Below are 20725 nucleotides of genomic sequence, written 5' to 3'. Positions count from 1 at the left end.
TGCACATGTAATTCAGGCACTGCTGCCCTCTAAGCTCTGCCAGTCTCCTAGGACTTCACTGGGATACTAAAAAAAATCTTGGCCAGCCCATTCCAGCCACTGGTGGAAGACAGCCTCCACCAGGAGGAAACCTACTGTATCTCCAGACACCCCCTCTTTCCTTGAAGCTGCTGCTACAATGTCCGTAAGGCAAACACACAGTAAGTCCAAGTTCCTTTGAAGGTGGCTTCCACCCGTTTCTAAGAGTAGTCAAGAGCATTTTTGGAGGCTCTGCTTCCTTGCTATCTGAAGTTTAAGGCTAACTTAAGCTGTATGTAAGTTAAAATGACATCATTGGTCAATAGGATTCAGTGGACACACAGCAACTTCGTTTTGTGTCCTAATCCTGGGAAGCAAAATGCATGAGGTGTTTTCCAAACCAATGTCCATCTCTGACCTTTCTCTTCTGGCCTGTGCAGAAATGTTCACCAAGGAACTAAGGACAGAAGCAACTAGGAGGCAAAACTGTGCATGCTGGACACATTTCTTCACCTTGAGCATTCCTTTTGGAATGAGGGACATCAGTTTCATTCAACTACATTACAATTTAAGTATTTTTATAAGGCTGACTTAGAGAGTCTTTTCTTTGACCTAACTTGATTTTAAAACTAGTTTTGCCTGAGGAAAGGCTGAATATAAGCCAAGTAGGGATTTAAAATTTGACCTAGAATGTTGAACTAATAGCTGACCTTTGAACTGCTCCTAGATTACCCAGGGTTTACGGTCATCCTATGTTTCATTGGAAGGGTCATTTCCTGTAGGACTTACATCCAGTCATCTGACTTGTGACCTCTTGGATTAGATTTATGACCTTGCAAGGTCAGTCTTTAAGTCCTAGACTGTTAAGTTGCAAAGAGGACATTGTAAGTCATTAGAAAAGCAGTTTTCTCCAGTATGGTAACAAGATTTTGGAATGACCTTTAATTCCAGTGTCACAAGACAATACTGATTTCCAAACAATATTAAGACTTTGTAGTTATCCCTACCTTTTCTTAATTTAGAAATAAGTATATATATACACTGAAGATTTCAAAAAACTGCCAGTATTTGCAAACTTAGCAAACAGAATATAGTCACCTACTTCCCTGTCAAGGTATTTAAACAAAAGAGAGACTTGATTTTCAGCTCTGCTAAGTCCTAACAACTCCAGCTGATCTCAACAGGAGCAGTAGAAACTCAACACCCCTCAGAATTATGCCAGTAATGCAAAACTATAGAAAGACATGCTTTCTTTATGTGTTTGTATGTGTAATTATTGTCTGTAATTTGTTGGGCAGGAATCATCTCTTTTCTTAACGTATCTACAGTGTATTGTACAGTTTGACTTTGATTTCTGATAACAATGAAAATAAATGCATTGAATAGATTCAGTCCTCACACACAGAGCTTTACTAGACTGAAAGTAAGAAAACACAAGATTTCTGTGGTGAAACACAAAATTCAATAGGCCAACGCAACTGCATTTTCAATAGAAATCAAAGTTAAGCACCATAAGCATGAGTTTTCTAAAGACCTCAGTTTCTGAGTTAGGCACCAAAACCAGGGACGAGATTTATTGAGAAACTCCCTCCAAACTTTGTGTGAAAAGATGAAGTAGCTCTCCATAGAAGGAGTCCTCTTGGATGTCAGTCCCCAGATGAGGACTCCAAACATTTGCATGGTCACCTGTGTTACAGCCTGAGAACTATTTGAGAAATTCTACTTAGCTGTGTTTCTTTTGCTTGTCTTTCAGATCCCATGAGGCTACAAGCCTTCCGCTGTAATGGCCGTTCTTGCAACCCTTCGGTGGGAAACCTTGCAACAGGGAGGACACCAGTCACTCTCACCACGTGTGGCCAGAACAGTACAGAACTGTACTGCTTCTACCCAGACCAGAATCTCCTCCATCAGGTCTCCCATGGCTGTGGGCAGCCTCGCTGCACCAAATGCAATGCCAACCAGCCTGATAACTCCCATCTCCCTGCTGACATGACAGATGATTTTTTTGCAAACCCCATCTCCTGGTGGCAGTCTGCCCAAGGAGTACACAGGGAAGAAATCAGAATGGACTTTGAAACAGAATTCTACCTGACTCATGTCATTGCTGTGTTCAAGTCACCTCGCCCAGCTGCGATGGTGTTGGAAAGATCCCAGGACTATGGGCAGACTTGGAGGCCCTACAAGTATTTCTCTGTCAACTGTACAGCAACTTTTGGGCTCCAGGATGATATTATTGAGGAAGGCTCCATGTGCACTTCCAGGTATTCTGATGCAGTGCCCTGCACCAGAGGAGAGGTAAGCAATAACTGAGGTTTGGAATAAGTATAATGTCAAACAGCTGAAGACTGGCTGAAAATCAGAGAGTATGTGCTCAAAGAGATACTGTGCATATAAATAAGAAAGGCAGCCCATCCCCAAACGTTTCGTGTTAATAAAGGGGAAGAAGAACAGAAATTATATATCCATGAAAATGAATGAAAATGCTTTAACAAATTTCTTTCAGTAGAGTGGCACAGGATAGGATTAACATTGCCTAATTTCACATTGCAGATGCCAATAACTGAACTAGAATTCCAACAAAATAGATGTAGGGAAATACACATTTATAGACTTTGATTTATCCAAACTGTTTTTCTACTTTAGGATGACATGAACTGCATGGTCTTTCTTTTTCTTCTCCATATAAAAAGTCTTAGCTGATTGGATGACTTTTAAATACATCCTTCCCCTAAGTTTAATGTAACTTTTCTTGCTGGGAGTGACAGTGCTGACTGTATCAAGCCATAGGCTCCGGAAAGGAAACCATTTAGGAACAGGAAGTGGAAGTGAGCAGCCAGGTTTCACTATTCAAAACTGGGAAAAGGCCCTCCCTTGGTATGAATATTCTGATGTGCTATTAAATATATGCAGAAGGCTTTCCTTTAAAATAAATGTACAATTGCTCAGATAAATTCCTCTGACAAGAACATTAACGACTGCTTAGTAATCAGGTACTTAGTTTAGTTATAACCCTTCTCATTCATCAATCTTGAAACAGTTTAGATGGGAAAGATGGTAAGTATCATTGATATCATTCTGTAGAGGAGACATAAAGGCACAAAGGGAGATTATGAGACATGCTATAGTCACAACAGAGGCTGGAGTCCTTTCACTTCCTTCTCTCTTCCTTAGAGAAGTCACAATCCTCTTGGTTTCCCTGTCTGGAAGTGATCAGACAGGTTTGGCAGTAATACTTTGCTGCAAATTAAGCTCAGGTGTGAGGTGAATGGTCCAGATAGGCTTCAAAAAACACAGTGGTTTCAGCAGTGCACTTCAAAATGCACTTGAGAAGAAAGAAACTAGTGTACTATATCTGAGACAGGGAAATAGCAGTAAGGAGAGACTTGAGTTCATCTTTGTGCAACAGGCTGGGAAATATCTCTGCATATTAGAAATACGGAGCAGATCATCTGACTACTAAACTGTCTTGTTCCTGAAGTAGTAATTCTGCTGGTCAGTTATCATGATACACTTAAGTCAAATACATCCAAATGTCTTCTGCAGGGAGATTACAATTTGCCACGTCAATACAGAATCTAGGCAACTAACAGAATTTTCCACTCTTGTGTGCCTTCCAATCAAAAATCTGGAAGTACTTTGCAAAATCCCTTTACTGATCTTCAGTACACATATAAGGGTCCTGTTGCCGTTTCACAGATGGGAAAAGAGCAGCACAGAAAGGTGAAGTGTTTTGTGGTAAAACAGGACAATTCTGGTTGTGTAAGGAACAGAATACAGGATCTGAGGCAGATGCCTTGGCCTTAAATGCAAAACAACTCTTCCTTCTCTAGTACAGTATCCCCTGTTGCCCTGCACTATGTTGGCTTTTGTGCTTACTTAACCTTGGGGAATATCATTAAGACCATGTGTTGCTGCTACAACAAATCTGAGAAGTGGATGGCAGAAAATCAAATAATAAAACACTCATCCAACACAGGCCTTTGTGATTACAAGTGTCAAAATGATTCTGTCAACTTGGGCAGCAACTACACTGAAATGAATATGTGTATGCTTAATCAATCTACACTGTGGTAGTAGATGTTAGAAAACAATAGTAATAGTAAGAACAGTCATATATTTACAGGTCATACCCTTGCAGATCCCAAATACTTTCATGAACTGTTACATGAATTGAATACATACAGAGGTCACTTCCTCCGCGGGACGGAGAGCTGAAGCTTTAAAGCAGCACACAGGAATCTGTATGGCAACTTAACAGAGAACAAGACAAATACTGTTTCACAGCACATTAACCCAAAAGGATTCTGAAGTTCTGGACAGACTTTACAGAGACCTCTTAATCAATCCATGAAATGCCACTATGGCAAGGGTGCAAAAGCATCAGGCTTTTCAGGTCAGCAATATGACACAGCAGATTCTTTTGTGAATGAAAATAAAGGAAGGCAGAGTGTAGTTATTTAAAGTGATACCTGATCACATTTGCCTGAGTGACACTGCTACTCTTACTACAAGTCTCACAGGAGCTTTGCCTACGCATCTCAGAACTGCAATTTTACACCTTATTTTAAAGATGTCACAAATGTCACCAGGGCATCCCCTCAAGCACTGACTCACAACTGACTTGGAAGGAAGCTGAATCCCCACCACTACTTTCTGCAGTGTTCTCTGCTTCTTTTTCACCTCCACTCTGACCTATCCAATTACTGATTCTGGCTAAGCCTTGGATTGCTGAGGAGCTCACATCACAAGCTGACATTTCTGAAATGATCAAAACCATTCCAACTTAAATGCTAATTAATGCTCTGAGATAAATGCCAGTTTTCTCTACTGAGGGGGTTGAAGTCATTTCCACTGCGTGACACTCAGGATTTTCTCAGGCGTTGTCCTATTCACTTGAAGAAGAGATACAAATTCCTTCTTAACAGGGCACAAAAGGAATCAAAAAAAAAAGAGATGGCTTACTAAGAACACTTAGGCTTAAAACTCATGTGGGAGACATCATGAAACAAGATTTCAGGTCAACTGGCTTCCAGAACTGAGAATGTAGATGTGAAAGGAGAAGGTGGTAGAGCTCCAGTAGTTTATATGCATCTATAAACTGAGATACATCTCCCTGAGTCAGCACACTCTGGTGGTCCTCCAAGACCACTGAAAGAGGTTTTACCTGGGAGCATGACAGGAAACTTGGCAGAAGAGAAACTTTTAGGAGACTAGAATGGAAGCAAAAGACATTTGGCTGAGTGATGTGACAATGTCACAACAGAACATAATGTATCACTAAGTTAAGATGTATCCCTTGTCTCTTGTAGATTATCCCTTATCTTTCACTTCTGACAGGGTCACACATCTCCTTTCTGTCTCAGATAAGGTACAGATGAGACAGAAGGTGTCATGCATTGGGGAACAAGTCCTGTAGAAATACAAGATTACTTCCTAATATCTCTTTTGCAGTTTTCTTTTACTCCAGCATTTACTAAATCCCTTACTCCTGTTCAGATCCAGAGTGCTTCTGCAGCTAGAATCTATCTATCAGAGATCCTAGGTCTCCCTGTCTTAATTCTTCTGGCAGTAAACTTGCTCTATAGATGATTTCTGGTCTAGGAGGCAGAGCAATTTATTCACTGCCAATTGCCTACACATCATTTGCTTCATGTGAAGCACCACAAAGTCAACACCTAACTTTCTATGCTTATGAACACTTCCCAGTGAAAATCCTCCACTAGCATGTCTTAAGTCCTGACTGGCCTGTTAAGTACCTTATGTTCTGGCTCTTGACTTCTACCACTATAAGAAATTATTTATTAAATGGGAAACAAGTCCTTCTGATCTATATCCTATTCTTAAGGGAGAAAATTCTTAACTATTCTTCAGGGAGAATAGTTACTGCCTATCTGCTTATCATCTTCAGTATGCCAACCTCCAACACAACATCATGAACTTAAAACAGACCCACCTTTTTAAGGTCTGTTTATCTACTGTAAATGCATCTACAGGCAATGCTTGCATGGAGTCTTATGCATCAACTGAGACCTTTTTTACCTACTTGTCTATTCATCTGTTTTTCTAATTTAAAAACACTGTACTATATAGTCATGGAGCCTAAAATGAGCCTTCAGGTCAGCTAATGTAAATCAAAACTCTGGCCCAAATAAAAGGAGAAATTACCACAACGTTGCATGAGACATTAGTGTGACTTACAGTTCAAACATCATATGGGGGAAACAGGGACTGAAATGTTTCAACCTGCATCCTGACAGCACGTGCACTCAAGGATCTGAGAGATTAAGAGCACGTTTTTAATAAACTGGAATATCGGGAAATGAAAACAAATGTTCTCCTTCATCGAAGATGATGTTTGCATGAAAGGAAAACATTAGCATGCAAAGCAGGGTAGAACACTGACCTGCTTATAACCATCAGACCCAAAAGGAGACCCTTCCCCTATTGGGTCTAGCTAGTGGAAGGGAGTTTTGAATCAAAGGCTGGTTCATTTATGTGAGTGTCTGTGTGACAGATGACACCAATGAAGTGTGATATAATAAACCCATTACTGGAATTCACTGGGGGCTGGAAGAATTGTGTATGCCTGAATTAAGTAACTGGTTTCTATGGCAACATGTTAAGTGTGCCTTGCGCAGAAGACCTGTTCATTCTCCGTTTTGTATCCTGTGGTGACCTCTTTAGGGACAGAAGTCCCCAGCAGTGCCTTTTGTCAAAGATGAGTGGACTCGCTTTGTAGCTAAAAGACTTTTAATCACTCTTCTAAGCACACTCTGTGAATGCCAGATCAAAACCTGTTGTGATGGGCTGCAGTTCTGTCTGCTTCAAAAGCCACCAGGTTGTTCAGACAGAAGCCACAGTCAACCTTATGGAAGACCTTTTCTTCTGCACTGACACTGAAGACCTCTGCTGCCTTTCTCCATCTACAGGGACTCCCTGAGCAACAGTTATGGCAGAGGGGGACCACTTGCACACAGACACCAAACCAGGCCAGGGACAGGGCTCTGTGTGGAATGTATGTGATTCTGTTCCAAGGACCTACATTTTTTGCTGTGTTTTCTTAGGCTTTTCTCTTACTGTATTCATGCCAAACCTTTTGATAAACAAAGGAGGATCCCCTGCACACACACACACCTCATTAAGTGGCAATATCAATAATTCAAGAGGTCACCACTAAGGCTTCAGTGGCTTCTTAAAGGTCTGATCTCATATGGCAGTGGGGTCACTGAAAAGAAACATGCTCAGCACATCACAAGGTTGAATTCCTAGTAGCTAAGATGCAAGGGCAGGGTCTTGCACTGCAGTGAATTGTCCAACAGTCATCAGGACTGGCCTCTCAAAGTTGCATGATGGTCAGGTTATTCTGATTTCTATCCGGAAAGGATTCCAGGAGGGATTAGTCACTAGTGAATGTAAGTAAGTGCCCAAATGTTATGACTAGGGCCGTCTGTTCAGCGTTTCGTTTAACTTGAACTGTAGAGGAGATAGAATGCAGAGGCAATTTGAGAGGAAGCAGTTAACACCAGCAGTGTAAACAAGCAGATAGCACTGCCAGGCCCTGCTTCCCTGGAGGAAGAATTAGGGGGCTCAAGGATTTGTCTCTGAATGGAATTTGAACTGATGAGACCAGTCCAGCATTCCTGTCCCTGGCAAGTGAACTTCAGGAGGGCACCAAGTGTCCTACTCTAACCTGGTTTGTAATGAGCCATTTCAGAGACATCTGAAACCTTATAAACCAGCCAGAAAGACACAGTAGATTTTTTCTGAGCACTGCTTCTGCATTTCCTGAACATACAATGCAGCAGGTATCAAATGAATTTTTCTGCTCACCCTGTTTTATAAAACTTCAGTGGAGTTGCAGCCATAAGTTTTTTTTCCAAGTCTCAACTGTGAAAAAATTCTTGTCTAAAATGCTATGAATCTTAGAGATTAATGTTTGTAATTTTCAAACTCCAGGCAAAAGAACACTTAACTGTTTGCTCCACAGTTGTCCACACATCGCTGTCAAGGTGAGACTACACACTTAGCTAAGTCTGTTCAAGTATAAGATTTCAGCCGAGACCTAGACATATAAGTGGCTTCACTTATAAAAGAAGTGGAATGGATGCTCTCCCATGAGAATACAGCTTGGTTGACATTGGTTGGCACTGACAGTGATGGGTTGGTTTAACTTTCCCTGACAATTCAGCAGAGTGAAATGAGTCTCCTCGTTCTCAAACCAGTTCCCAGTCAGGCTGTCTGCATCACAGAACATCTCGTGCCACCCTTTGCCATTTCAGAGCAAGTATCATTCCTCATAATGAAAAAGGACGCTGGACTTTGTGGCAACATGGAAATGTTCTCACATCCCCATGTAAGGTGGGGCTATGTAGAATGGAAGGACTTTTGTCCATTCCCTGTATACAGACTGCAAGCTGAAGGGTTTTGTGCCTGATAGTCTAGATTTTGTACTCCAACTACATTACCTGGCTTGGTAGAAGATGCTGCTTCTCCCTGCAAACCTTGCCTTTCTACACAGACATAGAGATTTACACCTGAGGATAACCTGAACCTACAGAATACATTTTGTTTGAGGAAGAGAAAAAGTCTGCATGGCTCTTCATATTTGTCTGCCTCTAACTTGAATTGTGCAGTCTTTCCCCATCATCATATTGGCAGCAATGCCTAAATATTAATATTAATGCCACACTGACTGGATTACTGGAATAACCTCAAAGCAAATGCAAATTGAAGTGACATTGACCCTTTCTGTTTTGAAAAACACAGAATGAATTCAAGATGCCACTGTCTTGGTAGTAGCTGAATTTACCCAGATCAGAGAAATTTAAAAAATCAAATGCACAATTATTTCTTTAACAAACTGTCATAACCTATAATGGCACCTAAGTTTTATTCTCTGGAAAGACAGAAAAGCAGTGGATCTTGACTAAAAAACACTATTCCAGGAATCATCAGAATGGGCCTTCTAATAGCTAAGAGAATAGTTAGAATTTCTTGTACACTGAACAGTATTTCAAAACAGGAAAAAGACTACTTAGTAAAGATTACCACAAGACGGAAGAATTGTAGTCAAGGGGCTCCATCAAATAAATCGGAGGATATTTGCCACTGGGTAGGAAAAATTCTGAGATAATTGTTTACTATTCCTTTAAGAACAAAATCAACTCACATGAAAATCTCTTAATGAAGAGGATTTAGGACTGATGAGAGTTTTTACTGCAGCTTCCTTCTGATGGGCCTAGTATAAGCACACAGACATTTCTGATCTCATTAACCTGATTGTGTGCAACATGATCAACATAGCTTAAGGATGATTTGTAATACCAAATTCTTGTTCTGCACAAGGATCTTCTTTTGTAGGAGGCCATGCATTGGCACTGCCCTCCATTTATGACTCATATTCCTTGACCTTAGGCTATGAGCTTGCAAGGGGGAACCTTTGTTGTGTCCACATCTTTTCTGACTAATACTGGCTGGAAGATCAGGTTAAGAAAACAGAATTATCTGCATCAAGAATGGAGAAGTAAAACATATGGCAAGAAATCAAAAATCTGAGACACTGTCTCTGGAATGAAGATGATCTCTTGACTGGCGATAAAACATCACCCCCTGTGAAGCTGTGCCAACTTGTGTATAGCAAAACCAATCCTCTAACAGTGGCTACCTTTTTTAGCTATGCACACTTACAGCATTCTCCAAACTTCCTTGCTCTTAGAAAGGTCAGGAGAGGACAGGTTAGCAACCATCTTTTTGAGGCGCAGCTGACTGACTTTTGAAAATGAGAATGACAAATATGCGCTTGATAGCAGATATGCAGATAAGCATGAATGTCCTACTCAGCATTCAGCTCCAGTGTCAGCTCCTGATTATAAGGGAAACTCAGGATCTAGGATGTATTTCCACCAAGGGTTGAGACTACAGAGGTGCTGAATACCCTCAACTTCCATCCAATTCAATGGAATCGGAAAGATTTCTAGAGTGTCCCTTAGCAGATTTAATCACCATCAGATTTTCTTTTGCAGCTGTGCATAAGCTACTTTTATGAAAGCTGCACACTGATGTTTAGAGAAACGACTGGGAGATTTCAGAGCAGTCTGTTACAGCAAAAAAAGAACGGAGCTTCCATGGAGCTTAATACCAGATAGACATTTAATTAGATGAGAAATAGCTTTACAGTAAACATCATGGGAAGCTCTTTTCAGAGCTTGCATCTTAATTATAAGAACACACTTCTTTTTCCTTACACTCTTTTCATGTCTTTTACATGAATATAATGGAAAACTGCAAATTTGCACAGTATCTCTGGGAAATGAAAAATGAACCATATTTCTGCCTTTCTGTAAAAGGCAGAAGTCAAATGTCTACCTGTAGAGAATAAATCTGCTGCATAGGGTTCAGAAACACAAACCTTGTGAACTAAAAAAAAAAAAGGAACAAATAACAGTGAAAAGATGGAGTGTCTCTTCCCACACCTCATGACTCTGGGAGTTCACTAATACTTAGATCCATTTCTAACCTGATCTTTAAAACATTTATGCAGAAATGGTTAAGACAGCCAAACTCTTTTCTTTTACCTATTGTTATTAAAATTGCATGTATTGAACATCCATCTCTAGGGATTCTCAGAGAATTTTACAGATATAAATTTATTAATCTTCCTCCCATTCCGTGAAGTACTTGAATACCTACATCCTATTCTTAAAAAAATGTAAGCAGGACATACAACAGACTTCTCCTGTTCCTACTGAATTCACTGGCAATCCAGAACAGCATAAGGCTTAAGTTACTTGCCAAACATTATACTAAACTGCACTGGGGCTTTGAACAAATAGTCACATTCCCAACTCTGTATTTTGGTCAGTGACATCTCTTCCTTTTTTACAGAAATAAAATTCTTCCCTGTACTGAATAAAATTATCAACCCATATATACAACCACCACCAATCTGTCTCCTAATTTAGGGTTCATTTTTTTCTTAGGGAACCATAAACCCAAATACATTCATTTAAAACATAATCATGTATTTTTAGTACAGAAAAATGTTTAGTGCTTTGGGTTTCACGGGTTTTTTTTAGGTAAATCATGCATTTATGGAAAAATAATGCATGTAAGGCATGTAAGGTGAGATACCAGATCTGTTTTAAACATTCATCCCACTCTACAATTATTTGAATCAATACACATAGTAGACTAATAAGTGTAACTTCTGGATTGTAACATATTGCTCTTGACAGTAGGGCAACACATATGTTAAGGAAGTCTAATGACTGGCACTTTAATGTGAGAAGAAACACCCAATCAAATATTAAAAATTAGCAAAGAGATGGTGATTACATTATACTCTTCCTTGTGCTCAAGGGTTTTAACCACCAATATTTCAAGGAGAATGGGTCTTCCAGAAGGGAAGAGAGAGGAAAAATCCGTTTTCCGGTTTTATGCAAATATGAACTAATGCTGTTGAACTGATTTAAATGCAAAATAAAACTACGCTACCTCTGTGCAAAATGCAGCTCACCTGAACCTACTTATATTGGCACAACACATCTGCTTTGACTCTGCTGATACAAAATGTCTTTGTTTAAGTATGTCTTCAGTATCTTTGATTTTTACAAAGTTAAGGAAGGAAATTCGTTAGTGGTTGTTGACTCCAAGAAGAACATATAAATGCCTCTCCCAAAAGACTTCACTAGTGTTATGTCACCTAAATCAGATCTTTAACACTTAACAAGTCTTGCCTTTGGAGAGATAAGGACAAACAGATCCAGTCTCACCATTGAGCTTATTCCAGACAGAAATGTGTCATGAATTAATCATACAAGCAAACTCTTGTACCTCAACTGGAATGGAATACTGTGTTTTCTTAAAAGGATGCCACAACCCCTATGGGACATCCAAGCTATTAACATGTCTACTCACAAATGATGTTCAGAGTTCTGAGGGGATATGGAAAATGCCAAAGAAACTCCCCTCAAGAGATGCAAGGCCAGAAATGAAAATATTTGCAAAACAATAAGCCTACAGGGAACCCAACCTTTTTCCAAGCTGTCAAGCAAAGAAACAAAAAACAATACAGCTTTGTGAAAGCAAATGGCCCTATGCTGAGAGAAGAGCACCCAACAGCTGTTCTTTTGCCTAAAGAACTCAGTGCTATCTGGATACCAATTAAGACATGGGGAGGATGGATAATTGACTGGAGATCCCAAAACATGATTCCATCTTTTTAAATTTATCATACTGTATACAAAATAGGTTTCTAGTAGTGCAACACAATACACAAGATTTCCTTCACAGTTAACACAACACAATGCAAGACTATTGTCATCAAGCAGAAGTATAATGTCAGAGACATACAATAAAAAGAAACACTTTGACCATTATCTAGTCATTTCTTTCAGAGAGGCCTAGTAAAAACTCTTGTTCTTCACCTCTTTCACCGTTCCTCTCTCTCCTGTGAGAACATCCAGAGCTGTTCACAACTGGGATCTCTGGGGCACAGAGACATTAAGCCTCTTGCACAGCCTTGTATAAGGAGGTCACTGGCAGGACCAGAGCAGATCTTGCAGAAGCTAATGACATATTGATTACCTTTTTTCAGATGTCTAGTCATGGAGCAAAGTACCTCTGGCATTTATGTTCTCAAGCCAGTGATCTGTTAGGTGTCCTCTGGAGAGCTATCCTGAAAGGAGATACCATTTTTACTAAGCATATTTACTAGAGAGCCATAGACAAGAAAGCTAAGTATAAGAATAGAGCTTATAAAAACCAGTAACTGAACAGACTGCTTTACCCTTGGTTCCTCTGTTCTATGCCAATTTAAAACAGTTTCACAAGGAATTTTAACCATTAATATCCCAGTAGTTAGTTTTTAACCCTACTATGAGATCTTTGAGCTTAGCAGGCTCTGCAGAACTATTCCATCCAGTTCACTGCCTTGGTCTTAGATTAATTGACCATGTGGGAGGAAGATGTGTGTGTCTGTACACGATCAGAGGCTCAGGTCTCTGAGAAACCACTCCACCTCTGTGTGGTCCACAGGGCACTGGGAAGAAGGAGAAAGAGTTCATAAAACTGGTTTCCACTAAAAAGATGAGACCATCCTGGATTGGGGGAACTGGACAGAGGAGATTTGGTCTTTGTCTTGTGAATCCATCAGTAAGGGGAATGCTGGGCACCTGGACAAAACAGAATAGACCATTTGCTTATGGTTCCATTGACCAGGGGAATGTGGACATTGGGGTGGAAAGGCCTGGGCTATTTTGTCATGGCTTCATTGGTCAGGGGAATGTAGGCACCTGCATTGCACAGCCTGCGCAATCTGCCCATAGCTCTATCAAACAAGGAAATATGGGCACCTCTGATCTCACCAAACAGGGCTGTTTGCAGCTTTGTAAGTAGCTGACAGTATGAGAGAAGGGAATGAAAAGAAAAAAGAACAGAGCTAGCTAACCAGAAAGTGCTGCAGAAGGTGGGAAATGTACCACTGCCTTTGCTGTGGTACTGCCAGGTGTAGCTCTGTGCGAAGCCTGGCAGCTGATTCTGTTAATTTAAGGGGGTTTACCTCCTCATGTGCCATCAACATGCAATGAATTATCTTCCAGGCATGTACCACAAGCTCTTTTCTGGCTCCTGCAAGCAAAAAGGAGCAAAAGCATTTTACATGCTGCAAGTATTTAAATTGGTCGGTTCACTAGAAAGAAAGAAAAAGGAAAACACAGAGAGAGAGGGAAAGAGGGAATCCCTATGGAAACAAAGCTTTCACTCCACTAATGGAGTTAGTCAGACAGACACTGTCACCACTTGTAAAGCACGGATAAAGAACCCTGAGGGTAAGTCCCTCTGCTATGATGGAAAAACTCAACCAGAGGAGAAAATAGCTCTCAAATTGGAGCTAGCATATCCATAGAGGACATTTAAGCCTGGGAACGAATGCAACCAGCTTTTTAGTTCACTGGCATGGACTGTGGTGCAGCCCTCCATTGTCAACCTCTCCCCAAAAGCAACAGAAACAAACACACCCTGAGATATACAGAAGGGTAGAGTGGTGCATGAGCTAAAATACAACATTTCTTTTCAGTCACTGTTAAACATCAAATTAGAACTGTGATACCAAAACCAAACTGTTGCTGCTCTGGAGAACTATCAAACAGCATAAAAGTTGCGACAAAAGAGTAACAACCCACAGACAGCCAGTAAGCACATTTGGTCCTGCAAGCTCACTGCAGTGTAGCTACTTCTCTTCTCCTAATGAATAAACCAGTTGGCTTTGTTTGAAGACAGGGTTTTCTCAATGCTTACTCACCCTAAACCAAGCTGTGTTTTCCAGCACATAGTTCAAGTGACCAAGCCAAAAGTCTGATCACAGTTTCCTCTTCCCTTTAGTGCCTTAGTTTACCTGACTCTAGAACTCATGCTAATGCCATGTTCCTAAAATGCTTTGAGAAATTTGCATGGCATTAATACTGCATTTATGCCAATAAACCTTGGATTTCTCTGAGTGACACTGTTGTCACTTGGCTCAGAAACACAAAGAAGTAACCAGTGCTTGCAAGTTACCACATATTGGCTGAACTGCAATTGACTGGGCTCAGTAACCCCATGGAAAGATGTCTAAGCTAAGGCATTTCCTATCTCACATCAGAGAGGGGATGAAAGCAGGTACACAGTCACTTGCTGTGGCTTGGCCAGCTGGTGGTAACTCAGCTGTGATGTTCTGGGATCAGTCACAGCCCCACAACTGCTTATGCAGAGTCTTCTAAATAGGAACTATTACTTTTCCCCGAACATCACCTTGGGATGTTTGCTGTGTATGCAGAGTCCTGTATCTATTCTTGGATGTGTATCTTCTGTCTTTCAGGTGATTTATCGTGCCTTAAGTCCGGCTAACAAGATCGAAGACCCCTATAGTCCTGAGGCTCAAGATCTCCTGAAACTCACCAACCTCCGCCTCCTTTTGTTAAAAAGACAGGAATGTCCATGCCATGGTTCAGGATTGGTGGAGAAACCTCAGAGATTTGCCCACTATGCTATTTATGACCTGATCATCCGGGGAAGCTGCTTTTGCAATGGGCATGCAGAGGAATGCGAGCTTGCCAACAGGACGGGAGTCATGGAGAACATGGTCAGTTCTAGACATTCGCTAACTTACTAGACTTGTTACCTGCTTGTGCCTTCTCAGCCTAACTGTACATTTTGGGTATGATCCTGTCCAAGCCTCCCTAAGCCTATCTAAAAAAGGGCAGCGCTGTCGATCCACATTAGTGAAACCTAAACCACTCTGGGAAAAGATTTCTTATAACCCTTGGTGCAGCTCCGTGTGTATTAATTGCATTGCTAGAGACGGGTCCTTCTAAAAACTCTGAACTTCAAAATACCTATAAATTGTGAAGGGTCTCTGTAATTGGAACAGAGATCCAACCCCAAATATAGTGAATGAAATCTCCTACCTGTAAGCCTGCACAGAACCGAACTAATCTCTTTGATGCAAAGATTGCCCTGACCAGAATTTCAGCATCAGATCTCAAATCTCAGATTTTCTGAGTTTGAGACATGAGCAGTTCTGTCGTACTTAGGGTTTCAGCCTTTACTTTTAGGTTTTCAGCCTTCTGTGTTTTTGTTACTTTCACTACATAGACAGCAGTGTTCAGGATGTGAAAATAATCTCCACCCCCTTCCCCCTCCTTTACCCATTCAGCTTAAAATAAGTTAGAATATATTTTTTTAAAGCCAAACGTTGTAGGAAGATTATTTTATAGTACTATGACTAGCCCCTCCCTGTTCAGTCTTTTATCTGAGTTAGACCCTGGATGTGCAGAAGATAGAAGTTGTGTTTGTAGCATACTCAGAAGTTGCAATTCAGGGGGAATGACTGCTGTCTCCTTTTTGATTTAGCTGCTAGTATTATATAGAAGAACTGTAATAACAGTCACAGGGAAATCATGCTAACCAAAAATCCAGGTACATCTAAACACATACATCACAGACAGAATTCAAGTTAGTCAATGGCTCCACTGGTCCCAGAAGGCTGTCTGTCTCTGTAATTGGTTTTGAAACCCAAAATAACCCTTAGAACTTTAGTCCCTGGTGCACTCTTACATAATAGACTCAAGAAATACATCCTTGGCTAATTTCTGTCCCTTTACATATATGGTACACTTGACATTTTGGGTTATTTTCTTCTGGAATGTGTATTCATTGTCTTCCTTTCAACTTTTCTAGGTTCAGATGTAGATATTGTAACATAGTTAGGACTGTATGAGTTTCACAATATTTGCAAAATCATTTCTGAATCAGTTCCATCTGTGGTATAAATCTAAGATTCAGCTACAGTATTCTAGCACTGGGTGATACTATTAGATTCAGTTACCTATAAATATAGACTCACTTAACACACAACTGTGTGGAGAAAAGCTGTTTAAAGATTGCATCCTCCCTATTGCAAACTGTTAAATATACATATAGTGAAACCAAATAGATGAATAACGTGCTAAATGAATACAGCTGGTAGAAGAATAAACACTCTGCCCATCAGAAAAGGAAAACACAATATTGTTATATTACTGGCATAACCATTGTAAACTATGACTGGATTTTTTTTCCACTAGTCACACAGGAATAGAATCTTTTTGTCCCATCAGTGACTTCAGGGGGCAGAAGGGGAAATAGTTTTGATGAAATGCACTTCATGAGTGACTCATGACCCAGGAGACAAGAGGGTGGATGCATCACATCATTAGCACAGGCACAGATATTAGCAAGTCTTTGCCTAAGCAGGGATTCAAATGCAGCAGTGAGAAAAGTGAGAAAAGTCTTTCAGAGCTTTAACTACCTCTAGAATCCTAGATGAGGGCTGGAAAAGACCGTAAGTGAGCTGGTCTGAGTCCTCCGATAAAGGTATGATCAAGCATATTTAAGCCATTCACTAGTGAATGCTTGTTGAACTAGTTTTTGAAAATCTCTGAAGAAGAAGATTCAATAGCAGCCCTCAGTAGTTGTTCCCATTTTGACGTTTTGAAAGCTCTTCTTTAGTGCCTGCCTAAATAATCTCTGCTGCAAATTAAGGTGATTCCTTACTGCCTCCTCTCCCGCAATGATTGTGGAGAGCAGTTGATCCTCATTCTGCAGATATGATTGGAAGGTTTCTGTATCCTTCCTTAGTTTTGGGGGTTTTTGTACTAACCAGAGAAGTGTGAATCCTTAGGTGGTCAAAATTTAAAACTCTACTCCCAGGTCATACAAGTCTGGACTAAAGATGATCATGCTATTTTGCTCCTCTTTTCTGTGCTTTAGTCATTACACCCTAGCTCTTTCTCAAATACACAATGAAAATCCACTCCTGGAAAAGCCAGGTTCCTGGATCCTTTTACATTTTATCTAATGATGATATTGGAGTGGTGAAGGGAGAGTTCACGTAGCTACAGATCTCAGGATTTCATTTACATAGCTAGCATGAGGGAGTTTATATAAGTATATAACTTTGCATCTTACAATATGGTAATCTCCTTGCATACATGCAGAAGGAAAAGGCCTTTGTTGTTGAGTGGTGAACACCAATGATACATTTCATATCAGCCAAACTACATTGCAACAAAAATATTTGTCATGTTGCAATTTCTTGGCAGAGACAGGGAAGGTGCTCTACTTTCAGTCACATGGTGATTAAAACAGGATGGGGAAAAGAGTTGTTAGAAACAAACATTGCATGTCCAGAAATAATCTGAATCACTCCACTGGCCGCATCTAATATTTAATGAACACATGGGTAGAGCAAGTCTCAAGACACAGAGTTTTTAATGTGGCTAGTGTGGGTGATATCACAGCATGAAGGCAGAGCAGCTTCATGTTTCCTGGGCTGCTGTCAAGTAGTTAAATAAAATGCTGGAAAAATACAGAGCTCCACAGAAAGGCTTAAGTAATAGGAGTTTCAGTCTCTTAAGAGTTCAGATTCCTCCTACAATGTATTTATTTTCTGTGGTTAACAAAAACAAAAGCAAGTCCATGTAGAAAACAACTGTAATTGTTTGCCATGGGATAGGCCCAAAACCTGAGATCATTCTGCACTTAGGTCTTGGAAGAGTCATAATTATGCTAACTTGTAAGTCTGCTCTTCTTACTCTTGAAAGAAAACTGCTCCATCTGTAATACTTCTAACACTGCTAGACTGATACTGTATGGAGGCTAAATAACGGAGAAAACTAAAGCAAATTTCTTGACACTTTTGAACCAATGCTTTTCAACACCATTTTGGAGGGACTAGAAGATCTATGACTACTAGATGGTCTGTCAATGATCAGTTTATCTGTGGATCTGTCAGTTCAGTCATGACAACCCATTCAGCTTCTGGCTTCTCCACTGAGGCTGCCAATAGGAAACACAGCTCTATGGGAAGTAACATTACAGATGCCACAGTGTCGTAGAAATGAATGGATACAAGAACGCTGCAAATTTTAAGACCAACCTCCATCATTCCTCATAGCTTGAAATAGATAGTTTCATGCATATTCTCTCTGGTCATAAGTCATTTGTGAAAATACTGAGTACAGCAAGGTTGAAAATAGACTTCCATAGGATCCAATGGAAATGTCCTTTGATGACTTCTTTTGGCAGCAAACCAGTAATAATTACTCTTTCAATGTGCTTTTTTTTTGAACAACCCGTGCACCCACCCCAACACAATTTATCTAGATCACACTTCCCTTATTAACTACTGAGAATATCATGTCAGACAGGAGGAAAACTTTGAGAAATGAAGATGGGAGCTGTAAACAATAGGCAAGAAACTTCTGGACAAACATATCTTGAATTTGGGGTTTGTTACTATTGACAATGATGTTTTCTTGTTTTCTATTTCCTTTCCTCAGACCAAAAAAAAGAGACACAGAGATGTCATACCCAACTTAAATAGCTTCTTATGATAGCTAAGGACAACATTCTTCTTTCTGAATTTCACAGCCTGTATTATTCAAACTCTTACAAGTAGCTCCTTTGTCAGTGAGGGAAATCACTGAGATTGCTTTTGCTGCAGAAACTACAGACAAACAGTTTCTTTTAAATGGAGGGCATTTATATGATGTTATAAGGGAAACAACTGCCAGGTCTTGGCCACCTGAATACACCTAGTCTTCTTCTACCATTGGATGCAATGGAATGTAATCCTGTATTGCTGTTGCAGGATGTACAAAGTTATGTGTTGCTCTACAGTAAATTATTTCTTTATTAAGCTCCAACAAAGTTAATAATAGCTGTCAGGTTTGGGATCTGCTTTGACAACACATTTTAGCTGAGTCCAGGGGTGCTTCCAGAACAAAGTTTACAAAGCAGAAAGCACACATGGACAGAACACAGAACCTAGACCAAAGTCCTTTCTGTTTGCCAAACATTTCACAGTTTTCTTTCTAGTCCATGAGAAGTAAGTATGGACAGAGGAAATTGAAATGTTTTTGTATAAAGCATTAGGGTTTTTTTACTTGTTAATTATTGGTACCTACACTGCCAGGAAATTCTTACAAGTTGCCATGGATGTTTCTTTTGCTTCTTTATCCTGTTTACAGAGACGAACTAGACTCCCTGTAGGTCTGATCCTCCACAATGAAGCAAATGGAAAGTTTTCCACTTACTTCAAAGCGAGCAGGATCTGGTCCTAAGTAAGATTTCTTGTTTGGCATAATGGAGGTTACATAAGGTAAAACTTGTTTTTCTACAGCAATTTTCTAGGTGACTTGGCTGTCTTATCCCTTGCAAATATTACCTCCTCTTCAAATATCTTGTGCAGTTCTACTGATAATCCCCAGCTAAATTTTCACATTATCTGATCCAAGCTGTGCTGGTCTGTATGATGTCCAGCACTCAAGAGAGGCAGGAGGTGCTCTCTGTTGTATTTGGCAGCTCAGAGTAGGTTTTGTTTAAGAAGAAGTTACTCTGTGTACATCAACTATGTGAGCAGAGTCAGGAATGTTAAAAAAAAATTACAAGAGCTTCTAGATCATGTCAGAATAAATTCTAGAAATAGATCCCTGTGCTGAATTTTTTCCAAAAATTAAAATTGAGTAGGGACTTCAAGCTCTGCCCATAATGATCTGAAAACATAGAATAAGATCCTATAAATTACAGAGCAAAAAGTATTACATGAACTACATGAAAAGAAAATGGTGCTGCTGTCACCTTTGCTACCCACAGTGGACCAAAGCATTTCACAGGAATCCTTGTGGGAACATGCAGGTGGATGAGAAAGTTTCAGATATTTGTGTTCAGAGATGACAAAGAAGGTGACAGGGGAGCATTATGGAAAGGTTCTCTTTAATTTTAGTGGATAGTTTTAGTGACTTCCTAGTTTCCTAGGGCAAGATGTGCTTCAAAACTGTGACTCTAAATGACAGTTAAGTTTTCAAACAATTACTTAGATAAAAGTTGGAAAAGGATATTCAGACTTGTCTTGTAGGTCACATCCAGAAGATCCTATTTTATCACATTTTCACAAAAGTCACCAGAAATCTTAACTGAATAATACCTAAATAAATCTAAAAAAGAGCTTTCTTATACATCCCATGCTTCTCTTTCCTTTTCACAGTGACTGTGAGGCAGACTGGCACATTAAAGTAATGCCTCCATTACTGCCAGCAGTTCGTTCTTGGCCAACCCCAAAATCAACACCTCTGTCCTTCTGAGTTGTTAAAAAATTGAATCCAAGGCAAAATATGGTACATATTCCCCC

General features: G+C 40.0%; 1 protein-coding gene across 1 annotated transcript in view; it reads left to right on the top strand.

The window, feature by feature from the left end:
• LOC104834403 (netrin-4-like) overlaps nt 1-20725 on the top strand; it is a 50912-nt gene that overhangs the window by 5153 nt on the left and 25034 nt on the right. The window contains exons 2-3 of the mRNA XM_010571657.1: nt 1772-2313; nt 14873-15136. Of these exons, the coding sequence (XP_010569959.1) occupies nt 1772-2313; nt 14873-15136 (806 nt within the window). The remainder of the gene's footprint in view (nt 1-1771; nt 2314-14872; nt 15137-20725) is intronic.

The sequence above is a fragment of the Haliaeetus leucocephalus genome, unplaced genomic scaffold (assembly GCF_000737465.1).
Source record: "Haliaeetus leucocephalus isolate CR32 unplaced genomic scaffold, Haliaeetus_leucocephalus-4.0 Scaffold2, whole genome shotgun sequence".
Taxonomy (NCBI): Eukaryota; Metazoa; Chordata; class Aves; order Accipitriformes; family Accipitridae; genus Haliaeetus; species Haliaeetus leucocephalus.
Note: the sequence above shows the minus strand (reverse complement) of the source record. Positions and strands in the feature narration are given on the sequence as shown.